This window comes from Danio aesculapii, chromosome 1, assembly GCF_903798145.1.
Source record: "Danio aesculapii chromosome 1, fDanAes4.1, whole genome shotgun sequence".
Lineage (NCBI taxonomy): Eukaryota > Metazoa > Chordata > Actinopteri > Cypriniformes > Danionidae > Danio > Danio aesculapii.
Window position 1 is genome coordinate 45,423,561 of NC_079435.1, and position 15,158 is coordinate 45,438,718.

Below are 15,158 nucleotides of genomic sequence, written 5' to 3' on the forward strand. Positions count from 1 at the left end.
CGTCATTGGTCTTATTCTCAAAAGTTAAAAGTCAGTAGGCAGCTTCTGTGACTGTTATCACTGCTGGAGACACAGTGATAGATGATACATCAAAGCATAATTCATGAGAGGAGCAAATCTCATTGTGTGGATTATTGGAGAAAGTTTTGTTAAATAGGAAACAATGTTTTTATTAATAATACAAATAATTGTAATAATAACAATATTATAATAATATTCCCAGTACTGCATAGCTGCTGGAAGGGCATCTGCTGCGCAAAACATATCACAGAATAGTTGATGGTTCATTCTGCTGTGGTGACCTCTGATAAAATAAAAGACTAAGCCAAAGGAAAATGAATGAATGAATGAATAATAATAATATACTAATAATAATAAACAGTAATAATTGAATAATAAACAGGGCTTGACATTAACACCCGCCAACTCGCCAAATGCAGGTAAATTTCAGCTGTGGTGGGTTAGACAGCCGCTCCCACTAGCCACTTTGGCTGGTTGAAAATCATTTTTAAATTGTAGTTTTCTTAAAAAGCAGTGTTTAACAATAAGGATTGCTCAATGACCAGCGTCCAATGGCCAGCGTGAGAGATGACAAAATAACTGTGTTCGCTTGAGCAAAGGAAACCAGTGAGTACTGAATTAGAGGATGACCACTAACATGGTGAGACTATCCTCGTTATCTGACAAGGGCTTCAGTGTCGGGTGCACAGGTGATTTGAAAATCGTGCACGATCATGTTTTTTTGCACGAAGCAAAATGTGTGTTGACACATTATTTAAATTTCTTGGCTAAGAAATATTTATTTATTTTTGGTGTGGCTAGAGAAAAAAAGGGTGAATCCCTAGTGCAAAATTGTAGCTAGTGAAAATGGTGATAGCTAGTGATGTTGGAAAAATACTAGCACAGTGGCTGCTGATTGAAAAATTTATGTCAAGCCCTGATAATAGTAATAATAATATTAATAATAATAATAATAATAATTCATTCATTCATTCATTCATTCATTCATTTTCTTTTCGGCTTAGTCCCTTTATTAATCAGTGGTCGCCACAGTGGAATGAACCGCCAACTTATCCAGCATATGTTTTATGCAACGGATGCCCTTCCAGCTGCAACCCATCATTGGGAATAATAATAATAATAATAATAATAATAATAATAATAATAATAATAATAATAATAATAATAATAATAATAATAATAATGTTTGAAGAAAGAGATCAACTTTTTTTGCTTTTAAAAGTTAAATGATCAAATTGAATGCATGTTAAATTCCAGTTCACCATTTAACCATTAACAGTCATTTCATATATTTAACATTTTTAGTTTGTTCATGGTTCACAAAATATCTCAAAACATTAGACTGGGATTCAGATGTGCCTTGATAACTTTCTACCTTGCAATGCCTCTTTAGAAGGCAGCATTTTCCAGCTTTCGTAAACAGACAATATGAATGAATAATTGAGTGACATTTATTTATCCTTACCTCATTTTCAGCTGGCTTGTTTCGGTAGGCTGTGTCCCCTGTTGACCTGACACTATTTCTTTCTGAAATGAACACTAGAGGCAGAAATACGCCAACAACTTTTGTTTATTTTCACAGGTTTATTTTGTGTGTGCGTGTTAGTGGGTCTGTGCTTACGTTGATAGGTTTTTCAGTAAAAACCTGTATAAGAAGGTAAAATCGTGTGGTTGCTTTTTCAATTATTGCTTACAGTGCATCCGGAAAGTATTCATAGCGCTTCACTTTTTCCACGTTTTTTTATGTTACAGCTTTATTACAAAATTTATTACATAATAAAAAATATTACAATTAAAAACCTGAAAAATCTCATATACATAAGTATTCACAGCCTTTGCTGTAAAGCTCTAAATTGGAATTTGCCAAAAGACATCTGAAGGACTCTCAGACTATAAGAAACAAAATTCTCTGGTCTGATGAGATTAAAATTGAACACTTTGGAGTGAATGCCAGGCGTTACGTTTGGAGAAAACCAGGCACTGCTCATCACCAGGCTAATACCATCCCTACAGTGACGCATAGTGATGGCATCATGCTGTGGGGATGTTTTTCAGCAGCAGAATCTGGAAGACTAGTCAGGATAGAAGGAAATATGAATGCAGCAATGTACAGAGACATCCTGAATGAAAACCTGCTTCAGAGTGCTCTTGACCCCAAACTGGAGCGACGGTTTATCTTCAAGCAGGACAATGACACAAAGCACACCGCCAAAATATCAATGAAGTAGCTTCACAACAACTCAGTGAATGTCCTTGAGTGGCCCAACCAGAGCCCAGACCTGAATCCTATTGAACATCTCTGGAGAGATCTGAAAATGGCGGTACACTGTCGCTTCCCATCCAACCTGATAGAGCTTGAGAGATACTGCAAAGAGGAATGGGTAAAAAATTCCCAAAGACAGGTGTGCCAAGCTTGTGGCATCATATTCAAATAGACTTGAGGCTGTAATTGCTGCCAAAGGTGCTTCAACAAAGTATTGAGCAAAGGCTGTGAATACTTAAGTACATGTGATTTATCAGGTTTTTTATTTTTTAATAAATTTGCAACAATTGAAAAAAAAAATTGTCACATTGTCATTATGGGGTAGGGTGTGTAGAATTTAGAGGAAATAAATGAATTTAATCCATTATGGAATAAAGCAGTAACATAAAAAAAATGGGAAAAAAGATGAAGCGCTATGAAAACTTTCCAGATGCACTGTATTTTTACACTGAAAATTGGCTAAAACCTGTCTTTGGTGAACACATTTAATCATTAAACTAACTGTGGCTTTTGGCTGAGTTTTCATCTCTAAACTGCCATGATATGCACAATACATAAAGTAAAATAAAGTAAAAAAAAAAAAAAAACATTGCCATAGTCAGCATTTTGGAGAAATGTAATGAAATTTATTTATTTATTTATTTATTTATTTATTTATTTATTTATTTATTTATTTATTTATTTATTTATTTATTTATTCAATTGTTTATTTATTATTTTATTTATTTATTTATTTATTTATTTATTTATTTATTTATTCAATTATTTATTTATTTGTTTGTTTGCTTATTTATTTATTTATTTATTTATTTATTTATTTATTTATTTATTTATTTATTTATTTATGTTTAAAAATATAGACAGAACTGGATTGCATTTGAAAACTTTTTTTTTTTTTTTTTTTTTTTTTAAGAATGACATCTGGGATGCTTGTTTCTCCATCTGCAGCTAAAATCACAAATTCCAGACTTTAATATGATAAACTGCAATGACTCTTACCATGTAACTGTAGCTATTTGCATATCACAGTCACGTCAAAAGCACATCATAGCAGTCGTCTGACATGTTCTGGCAGCCACATTCAAACTATAAAAGGCAGCTGTGATGTAGCGTAAGATTGTAATCTGGTTTCAACCTTGGATGCTTTTGAACTCTACAAATGTATTCATAGGGCGTACATGCATGAGATTTAAGTCTTGTGAATAGTGTCCTATTGAGTTACATTTACAAAGTCAATCTAGCAGATGCAAAGCACATTATGATGCAGTAGTAACATCCACTGTTGAATTCTTGCGCTATTCTAGAACTCCCCTGGCTGTTTAGCACAGTAAACCAGATTCAGAGTAAAACATTATATATTTATTTCAAACAAAAATGTTAGTGTCAGTGTTAGTTAGTGTTTATTTATTGCTTTTTCTGATGCATAATTTGTCAGAAAAGGTCATGATGTATGTTTGAATGTGTGAATACACTGGTGGATTAATGAATCAGGAAGATAAGAGACTCTAGCAGGCCGTTCTTATCTTCCATATAAAATCAAGTCGATTCTCTGCACACTTAAGATATTTAGTTTTGCACCTGAATTACTTTGGAGCATGCTGAAACAGAAAATCAATGCTTTGATTGAGTTTTTCTTTTCACAAGACAGGGGATCTCACTGATAGAGCTTGAAGAAACAAGGGAAGAAAGAAAAGAGTAAAAATAAAAAAGAGAAAACAATTAGGTCAATATGCTCATTTATGCAGTGTCATTAATTATGTTGTGGTTGTTGCTCAGATCGTGGTTGTTCATCCTTTGATACTGCAAATTGTTTAGTATTTTCAAGACAAATGTGAGATTATTTTTATTTTATTTTATTATTTTTTTTTAAGTTTAAGTTATTTTATTTTATTTTATTTTATTTTATTTTATTTTATTTTATTTTATTTTATTTTATTTTATTTTATCCTTTGATACTAAAAATTGTTTAGTATTTTCAAGACAAACGTGAGATTATTTTTATTTTTGTTTTGTTTTGTTATTTATTTTATTTTATATCTTTTGTGTTTATATTTTATTTTATACACCTGACAGTGAGGTAGCTAGTATCCTTTGATACTGCGAATTGTTTAGTGCTTTTTTTATTATTATTTTAATTTTATTTTATTTTATTCAACACCTGACAGTAGGGTAGCTAGTATCCTTTGATACTGCAAATTGTTTAGTGTTTGTTTAGTATTTGTTATTTTATTTTACTTTATTTTATAATTTTTTTAAATGTAATTAAATGTTTGATATTTGATATATACATATATTTATTTATTTTAAACACCTGACAGTAAGGTACCTATAACGCTATAAAGATTTATTTATTTTTTTATGTTTCTTATTATTTAAAGAATCATCGTTCTTTACATTCGAAGAGTATTAAAAAATATTAATGTTGATGTCATACAGATGCAGTTCTAGTTAATATTAACCAGTACAGATGTTAGCAAAGCTTCAAAACATAGCTATTATTTAATTCATTCTCCATTTTGACATGCGCTCCCATTCCAGATCAATAAAAGTAAGGCCTGTTGTATGTTTTGTCTCCTTAAGCATCTTGTTTTGCTTTGAAAAACTCCACAGTACAGAAGTAAAATGTAGGTTGTGGTTCATATTGACATACTTTACAAACATTTTTCCCCTTGCACTCTCTCTCTCTCTCTCTCTCTCTCTCTCTCTCTCTCTCTCTCTCTCTCTTTCTCTCTCTCTCTCTCTCTCTCTCTCTCTCTCTCTCTCTCTCTCTCTCTCTCTTTCTCTCTCTCGCTCTCCCTCCTGATCAATACTGCTTCTTTTCCTGTGTTTTTAAGGTTCTGGACATTCAGGAGTGGACTGGTCATTCAGTTACCTCATTTACTGACAGATCTCATATTGATTAGGTTGTTCCTGGAAGGAAGGAAGGAAGAAGGGAGGGAAGGAAGGAAGGAAGAAAGGAACTAACGAACCAACAAATGAATGAATAAAGGAAGGAAGGAAGGAAGGAAGGAAGTAGGCAAGGAAGGAAGGAACTTACAAATCAACAAATGAATGAATGAATCAATCAATCAAATAATTAATTTGTGAACGAACGAATCAATCAATTAGTCAATCAATGAATAAAAGAGCGAACCAACAATGAATAAATCAATTAATTAACCAACCAATCAATCAATCAATTGAACTGAAATGAATCTGACTTTTTTCTGTTGATAAGAAAGGCAACATTTTTAAAGGGTAGTGTTTGGTCAAATAAAAGCTGCCCATGCATTAAAATCCTATCATTTGGGGTCATTTCCTCATAAAAGTCTGTTTTCGTCTCACAGGCTAGAGTCTCCAACAAGGACACTGACACTGGAGGCTCCTAAAGGTGTTGAAGTGAACGCTGGAGTAGGAGAATTCAAAGCTACTTGTAGGAAAGACCTCACTTTAGAGTCTTCAGAAGGAGAGGTGAGTACAGTGTGTCAAACTGTGTTTTGGAAACATGCAGATGTCAAAAATGTTTGGAGTAGCATAGCTGGGACTTTTGTAAAAGTTTGCATGTTCCGAAAGTTAATAAGATTACATCCAGTGTGCTTAATAATTGCTATATCTGATCGTATAAGTTGTGCCTAAACTGAAAAATAATTGGTAAATGTTCACAGCGCAGGGTGGAAAATGTTTGTGAACACTTACATTTACACTATCATTCAAAGTGTCAAATGTTTCAGTATAAAGATATTAATGGTTTTTTTAAAAGGGTACATTTTATAATTTATTAATTATTAATAACTAATCATTATATAATGATTCATAAAAATAAAAAAAATATAAATAAATAAACTAATTCACTTATAAAATATTTTTTTAAATATCTCAAATATATTTTTACGATACATTTTAAAAGATGAAATGTACTGTACGTACAAACAGAGTGAGAAATACAGGTGTGTTTTGAGGAGGATTGACCCCCTCAATAGACACTTGATCCACCCTGAAGGACATCAAAACAAGATGTATGGGTGTAAATAGTTTACTTTAATCTGTATCTTAAATAGTAACATTTTTAATTAAAATAATAGATGATAAAATTTACATGTCCTTAGTGTATGTGTGTGAATGAATGTGTATGGGTGTTTCTCAGTGATAAGTTGCAGCTGGAAGGGCATCTGCTTAAAACATTTGCTGGATAAGTTCATAATAAATGAATGAATAATTATATATTTGATCACCCCAATAACGACTCATACGATTATAAATACAAAATCACGCCAATCAGTCTACACAACAAAAAAATAAATAATTCAACAGTCTGAAAAAGGCAGATCTAGTGCAGCAATATACAACATAAGTGTTCACAAGAGTTTTCTCATAAAATAGGTGTTTGTTTCTACATACAGCCTGAAAATAAAATAAAATTAAATGCATAGTTTGTATTGTTTGATCTACGGTAACCTCTGAAATAGCTAATCAGAAGATACTGAAGGTCAGAATACACTAACTATCCCACAAAAACTGAAAACTCAAATACATTTTATTAATAAATTAGATGTCATTTAAATCAGTGGTTCCCAAAGGGGGGCCGAGACTCCCCAGAGGGTCACAGGACAGTGAGGGGGGTCGCTTGGCAACTTCCAAAAATCTAATTCATTTTATTAAACTATTAAAATTACCATATTTTATCCATAACCTACTGAAGAATAAAATAGTAGTTAATAGTAACATTGTTAACATGTTAATAATAAACATTAAAAAAACAACATGCAAATAAAAAGCCATCAGCCTTTCAGCCTTTTTTTTTTTTTGCGACTCCTGGGGTGATTAAGTTATATTAAAGACACAGCAATAGCATTAGAAGCAGCACATTGATTTTATGGCATGAGGTCAAACTTTCTGACACCTTTACGGCACTCATACATTAAAAATAAATACAGCCCACTGAACATTTATAAAGAAACTGAACATTGAGGATGGTTGTGTTCTCCAAAATTAAACAATAAATAGACTTGGGCCATTTGGTATGTGTGCGCCATTGTGTGCAAGGTTTATATATGTATAATCATCTCTGAGAATATTGGGGATTGCAAGTCAATGGCATTGTTATTTTGGGGGTTGAGAAGGGCTGAAAAGTTTGGGAACCCCTGATTTAAATGAATACCTAAATTTGATTTATTGCAACATGTATTGCACCAACTAAACGTTGCCAAAAAAGTTGATCCCCTCGATTATCAATGTATACTTTGCATCCTGAGTACAACTGATATTCCTTTGACAGCCAAAGCAATAATAATATTCATCACAGAACTGAAAATGTGTCATAATGTATAGAAGCTGCAATCAGGTAGCCTAAACTAGCGTAGCACATTCTTTTGAGCAATTAAAACATATTTTATGTCATGTTGGTAAACACATCATGCTGACAATCACTCATCAAGATCATTTAAAGAGCCCATATTATACATGAAATAGGGTCATATTTAGGTTGTAAGGGTCTCCAACAACAGTCTAATATGCATGCAAGGTCAAACAACACTGTCATGGGCTTATAATCTGCATTTATTTTTACCTAATTATCCCAGCGACTCTCATATGAATCGTTCAGCGATTCATTTGTACCCAAACCCGTCCTCAGCGCGAAGCTAATCTGCAATGATTGGACCGATGACAGCCTGCTGCTATTGGTCGACACTGACAGGCTTCAGTGCGAGACAGAGTGAAATGCCCAGCAGCTAATCAACAATATAAAAGTAGTCACAGTGCACACACGCTTCATAGTGGATTTTGGCTGCCAGTGGGTGAATGTAAACACAGACGATGGACAAGAAAATACTGACGACTAACTATTTTATCAAGCAAAAAGTCCAAGAACTGGCGAGGAGATCTCCTAGCAGTCTACTTGCTCTTTTCACACACACACACACACACACACACACACACACACACAGGGCCTGCGTGTCCAGAATAGAGACGGCGCGACGGCGACACCTCCCTCACCCTCCGCATCCTAAGTTACATCTGCGATTACCCCATACCCCCCCCCCAAAGCTTCGATTTTAACCGCGACAGACCCCCCAGCCGCGTCATCACGAAACACCTAATGACTCGTTATCAAGACGACTCGTTTGAAGCAATATGAGTCGACTCTTTTTTTAGATGAATCAATAGTTATAAACACTGTACACTTACAGATTTAAGCCTTAGCTGGATATTTCACTTCACTTAGAGCTGTGTGACACACTACATAGAAGGGCATTTTCAAAAACCCATAATATGGGCTCTTTAATGCATGTACAGTCACACACTAACTCACGCACTAGTTAATTCTTGATCACTAGAGAATAGAAGAAATGACACTTGTTTCTTTCTGTTCTTGTGCTTTTATTCCCTCAAATTAAGATATTTTACCTCAAAACTGAAAAAAGGATTCTTGTTGAGGCTACAAAATGCAATCAACTTAAACCAAGAAAGCTTTCTGATGAGAACAGTCACTAAGATGAAAATATTCAGCGCAAAAGCCTCTAATAATGATAACCTTAAAACCTCTGCTAGCATAAAATCTGCTTTAGTTATGGATCAAATCAAATTTTACAAGCAATTTGTGTTGAAAATTCCTGTAGATTCTCATGCTTTGCATACATTTTCATCTCCACAGAGCTGTTTTTATTGGCGGAGCTTGTGCTGTGCTCTTATAAAGAGTCTGAATGACTTATCTAAAGTTCACACGTCATATAATGTGTTACATTACACATTAAGAGCAGAGTCAAGGTGGTAGATGCGACTTCACACAATCCCGGCCGGTCAGAAATGAGTGGCCCATGTCCTCAATATAATTGCCTTAACCGAACACCTTCAGATCATTTTTCCATTTCCTCGTTCCCACTCTTGTTTTCTTCCTGTTCTTCATCTCTCTGTTTTACACTCATCCGTCTCCATCTTTCTCTCTGTACGAGCCTATTCACTGTCAGGTAATTGCAGTGTTAGTGTAATTCCAGCAGCACCTTGAACATGTTTAGATTATCCATGCTCTCTGACCCCCCCATCCCCCCCCTCCCTTTCTGCTCAAATTAGTGCCGCCATGTTGAGCTGCCTGGCTTTCTTTCTCTCTCTTTCTCCTATCTCACTTTAGTAACTGCCCAGGCTATTTAATTAACTTCCGTGAGTCCCAGTCATATATCATGCTGTTCTGTCACCTCTTCGGGTAAAAAGTTTTTCTTTTTCTTCTTTCGGGGCTGAGATAGCAGGATGGTGCTTTGAGAAGTGATATAAGGACAAAGTGGTTTATGCACAGTAAGGACACTTATAAATCTTGCATCTTTAAAAAAAAAAAAGTTACTTACTTTAGTTTTTTTTTTCTTTGTGGTGTAACAAAAACACTAAAGTTATTTGAATCACAGTAAAAAGAAGTAATTTTGGTCAAGTCAGCTATAACTCTATACTAGAGTATACTGTAACTATAACTCTATACTCCCTGCAATTGATGTGTTTTTATAGTAATGCGTGTTTTAGGTGTATTATGTTAAGGAAAGCCCTAGTGTATCTTGAAAATGCACTACTTAAAATGCTACTTTTAAAAAAATACTTGCAGTTGCCGTTTCTGTGTGGAGTTTGCATATTTTCCCCATGTTGACGTGGGTGCTCCAGTTTCCCCCACAGTCCAAAGACATGCTGTATAGGTAAATTGAATAAACTAAATTGGCCGTAGTGTATGTGTGTGAATGAGTGTGTATGAATGTTTCCCAGTACTGGGTTGCAGCTGGAAGGGCATTCGCTGTGTAAAACAGATGCTGGATACGTTGGCGGTTTATTTCAGTTCAGTTCCCCTGATGAATAAAAGGATTAAGCCGAAGGAAAATGAAAAAAATTAATATATATACAGTTGAAGTCAGAATTATTAGCCCCCCTTTGAATTTTTTCTTTTTTTTTAAATATTTCCAAAATGATGTTTAACAGATCAAGAAAATTTTCACAGTATGTCTGAAAATATTTTTTTCTTCTGGAGAAAGTCTTATTTGTTTTATTTTTGTAAGAATAAAAGCAGTTTTTAATTTTTAAAAAATCCATTTTAAGGTCAATATTATTAGCCCCTTTAAGTTATCAATTTTTTGATAGTCTACAGAACAAACCATCGTTATACAATAACTTGCCTAATTACCCTAACCTAATTAACCTAATTAACATAGTTAAGCCTTTAAATGTCCCTTTTAAGCTGTATAGAAGTGTCTTGAAAAATATCTAGTCAAATCTAATTTACTGTCATCATATCAAAGATAACATAAATCAGTCATTAGAAAAGAGTTATTAAAGTTATTAGGATTTGAAACGTGTTAAAAAAAATCATCTCTCCATTAAACAGAAATGAACAGGTGGGCTAATAGTTAAGGGGGCTAATACTTCTGACTTGTGTGTACTATATGTACCATAAAATGTAGGTGTAAGTGGTGGCTGGCAACTAATAATAATAAAAATAATAACACTGACTAACTGTGCGTTCATACCGAAGGTGGTGAGAGCGTCAAAGTAGTGTTAAAGAAGTCAATTATTTTCAATGGGAGCCAGCGGTAAGGAGCAATAAACCGGTGTGGGCATCAAGAAAAGTTGAAATCGAAGCTGCATCTGAAATTGCATACTTCCATACTATATAGTAGGATAACAGCAGTATGCAAATCGAGTAGTATGTCTGAATTCATAGAATTCGAAAAACAGAATGTGAGAAGTACTTGGATGACCTACTACTTCTGGCATAATTCTAAAGTGTGCATCAGATGGATGCTACGCTATCCCATGATGCACCATGAGAGAATTCATAAATGGGAGCGAAGTGACGCAGCTGATGCAGGTTATTCCGAGTTCCATTCATACCACTGACATTCATACTGTATAGAATGTACTTTTTTAACGGCAGAGTAGTACGTTTGTATTCAAATGCAGTACCTACTGAGCAGTAGGCGATTTCGGACACAACCCAAGTCAATATCATTAATAAATGTTGGGCAAGCATTGTTCATGAGATTTATTTAAGTAGTCAATACTGACTATTATCTTCTCAATCAATCAATCAATCAATCAATCAATCAATCAATCAATCAATCAATCAATCAATCAATCAATCAATCAATCAGTCAATCAGTCAATCAATCAATCAATCAATCAATCAATCAATCAATCAATCAATCAATCAATCAATCAATCAATCAATCAATCAATCAATCAACCAATCAATCAATCAATCAATCAACCAAACAAAAAACAAACACAAAAAAGTTGATTTAAACTGGTTTTCTGAATTGTAATAAAATCCCTGAAAATATTAGACTCAGACAACAATTGATTCAACAACTGAAATATTTCCATAGATTTTTTTTTTCAAGCTAAAATTGGGTTTAGCAGTCAAATAATAAATTATTAAAACATTAACCAGTGCATAATTAAAACTGTATACACTATTCTCATTTTGACTTTCACTAAAGTAAACATATGTCTTTTAGCTTTGTAGTGACAAGACATGAAAGAAAGTAAATAATTGTAATGTTCTCAATTTTTCCCTCTCTTCACTTGACCTTTATCTTTGTCTCTCTCCCTCTCTCCGTCTTGCTTTTGCTCTCTATTTTTCTGGCTGTCTTTATGAACAAGCTCAGTAATTTAGAACAAATGCTCATATCAGCACAATCCCATCCTGTTTGCCCCCCGTCTTTCTCTTTCTCCCTCTCTCTGTAATTCTCCAGAGAGAAGAGACGCTGAAAATAGATGCCTCTGTCAATTTGGAGAAGAGAATCAAGTGCATTAGACAGCTGAGACGAGAAATCAAATCAATGTTGTCAGCGGGCGACTCTTAAGAGGGCAATGTTAAAAAGTTTGGGGTGAGAGAATTAAAGCAGAATGGCTGACTGAGTCCATGTCCTATTGCCTTTTCTCTTCCTGCTGCCCATTAAGATCAAGGGAAATGAGAAGTGACTGCTGTATGTGCTCTGATAGCTCTCGTGAGAGAGAGAGAGAGAGAGAGAGAGAGAGAGAGAGAGAGAGAGAGAGAGAGAGAGAGAGAGAGAGAGAGAGAGAGTAAATTCTGAATACTGCCCCTTTAGTTGAAGTCATAACAGATTTGGCTTATGAAATTACAGTGTTTTCATCTATCTATCTATCCATCCATCCATCCATCCATCCATCCATCTTAGTGAGGAACTAGCATTCTAGTATTAATCAAAATAATTTGTACACAATTGTCCTTAGTGCTGCTCTTGTGCATGTACTTAAAGGTTTTTTTTTTTTCTAACTTTTTGACTTCCTGGCCTTTTCTCAAATGGAAAAGTTAAGGGTGACACAAAATCACTGGAAAGAGAAAAGAAAGAATGGGAACAGAAAATGTTGTAGTGTCCACACAGGAATGCTAAGCATCCAGGTTGTTCTTCAGTTTTTAAATCCAAACAAACATCTTCATTAGTAGAAAACACATAAAATAAATAACTGTATTATTACATCCAACTGTACAACTGTATTAAGTCCAACTATATTATATGTAATAATTACAAATATATTAACTGTAATAATTGACTGTTAACAGTCTCACTGTGAAAACGTACCCCCTGTATACATTTCTGGAGATGACGAATTTTGTAGCCAAAATTAAAACAAACGCTACGGGGCGGTATTATGCTGCCGATAGCTATTTTTCACAATGCCTGCTGACCGCTTACCAGAAAGCAAGTAAAAAAAAACAAAAGGCAAAAAATTAAATAAACAAGTAAATAACAAGGTGAGAACGTGGTAAGATCTGAAAAAATCAGCCGAGGGCTTTTCTTTTTCTGTAATGGTTTTGAAACACTGTTGGTTGGGTTTGGGGAAGTGGTTGATTGGGTCAGTCAGTGGTTTAGAAAACACTATCAATTGGGTTTAGGGAAGGGGGTAGGGGGAATCGGTCGGTCTGTCAGTCGATTAGTCAGTCAGTCAGTCAGTTGACAGCGGCCTCTGGTGGATTTAAGTGAGAACAGCAGGCATGAATGGCTCTCACGAGAGAAATTTGAGAACTGAAAAAGCGTACAGTGGCCTGGCAAAAACAAAAACTGCAAAAAACATACCTCCTGGAATGTATTTCACGCTGTCCAGAAATGTATGCAGGGGTACATTTCCACAATGAGCCTGGGTTGGAACGTTAAGATAACGTTCTTAAGGGGACAGTTCACCCTAGACTGAAAATTCTGTCTTTATTTTTTCGCCCTTCACTTGTCACAAACATGTTTTGTTTTTTGTTTTTTTACAAAATAAGTACTGTAAGCTAAAAAGAAACTGGTAACAATTGGTTTTCCTACTATGTAAGCCAATGATTACTGGTTTCCAACATTCTCCAAAATATTTAGTTAGTTAGTTTTTTTATGAATATATTTTTCATAAAGGAAATGTATTTGCTTCTTTCTATAAATGATCAAACAAAAAACATATTATTATAATTTATTAGTTTGATTTTAATAAGCCTTAAAAATGATAAAAACAAACATACCAATGAATACAAATAACAAAAGTCACAAATATTAAATATGAATATAAAAAAGGACTTACAAAAAACTAAGTAGGCTTTAAAAATAAAGCACAGCTGTGATTTTGATAATTCAGAAATTGTTTGAAATTTTTGGAATTTTTAAATTTATTTTAATTAATACATTTTTTTTTTTTTTTGGTAAATAAGAAATGCCGAGATGCCAGGCCTCCTTAAAGATTTAGGATTGAATGTTTTATTCAGTTCCTTACTAATCAAGTATAGTGTTGGTGTTAAGACAAAGTCCCTTTACGGCAAGTAATTTCACTCAGCGGCCATCTTTGAAACGCCTCTCGGGCCGTAAGCTCATGCATTCTGTCTAAATAGGGAAACATCGAATTCTTCAAAAGCTCTCCAAGCTTACAATTACCTTACATATTTGGAACCACCAATAAAATGAAACAACAACCATCTCATAAGTTTCATTTCTAAACGTCCGAATCAAACAAAAATTTTCAGGTTGCCCAATCTAATGCACATGCACACTCAAAAGAAACGAGATCACGACACCAACCTCATTTATGGCCGTTCTACACATTATCATTTTCTGGATAATAATAATCAGATCGTGCTGTTCATCTAAAGTAATCCAACTTGGTCTTGATGGTGAATCTTCTCCAGAAATGAGAGCAACTATTTGTTTTTAAGTTTGTGTGGCGTTTGAGTAATTGCTGTCATGTGATGTCCATTTGACAGGATGGACTGTACCTTGCGTTTGTTTCATGCAGATTACAAAACCAAAAAACTTTTGTTTTCAAGTGCACTTGCTTCATTTAAAAGTACAAATGTCAAGCTTTGTGTGGATATATTTCTTATGTCTGTGAAGCAAGTATTCGCTGAGATTCCAATGCGTTTGTTGACCAGCAAACTGTCATAAAAGCACACGTCTGGTCAATCTGCCGCGATCAATGATTGGCTCCTGTACTAGGAGGCGGGGCTTCATTTGCCATATTGCCTGTTACACTTTTCCCCATTCAAAACTATATGAGTGACACGTCTTGTGTATTCTATAGTCTTTGCTATTCCTCAAACTTTTAAGCAACAGTCTATATATACATTACATGAAGATAAAAATGTAACGCAATAAGTATTCTATGAAAATGTTAAACAACAGATCAATTCAACTACTGAATGACCAGATACAAATGTACAGTTGAAGTCAGAATTATTAGCCCCCCTGAATTATTATGCCCCTGTTTATTTTTCCCCCAATTTCTGTTTAATGAAGAGAAGATTTTCTCAGCACATTTCTAAACATAATAGTTTTAATAACTAATTTCTATTAACTGATTTATTTTATCTTTGCCATGATGACAGTAAATAATATTTTACTACATGTTTTTCACGACACTTCTATACAGCTTAAAGTGA

The 15,158-nt window shown here is 34.2% G+C and overlaps 1 protein-coding gene across 1 annotated transcript in view; it reads left to right on the top strand.

Moving 5' to 3' along the window:
- The window catches only part of LOC130231672 (zeta-sarcoglycan), a 482,284-nt gene that overhangs the window by 451,756 nt on the left and 15,370 nt on the right, over nucleotides 1-15,158 (top strand). Inside the window, exon 7 of the mRNA XM_056461045.1 lies at nucleotides 5,611-5,734. Coding sequence (XP_056317020.1) covers nucleotides 5,611-5,734 — 124 coding nt within the window. The remainder of the gene's footprint in view (nucleotides 1-5,610; nucleotides 5,735-15,158) is intronic.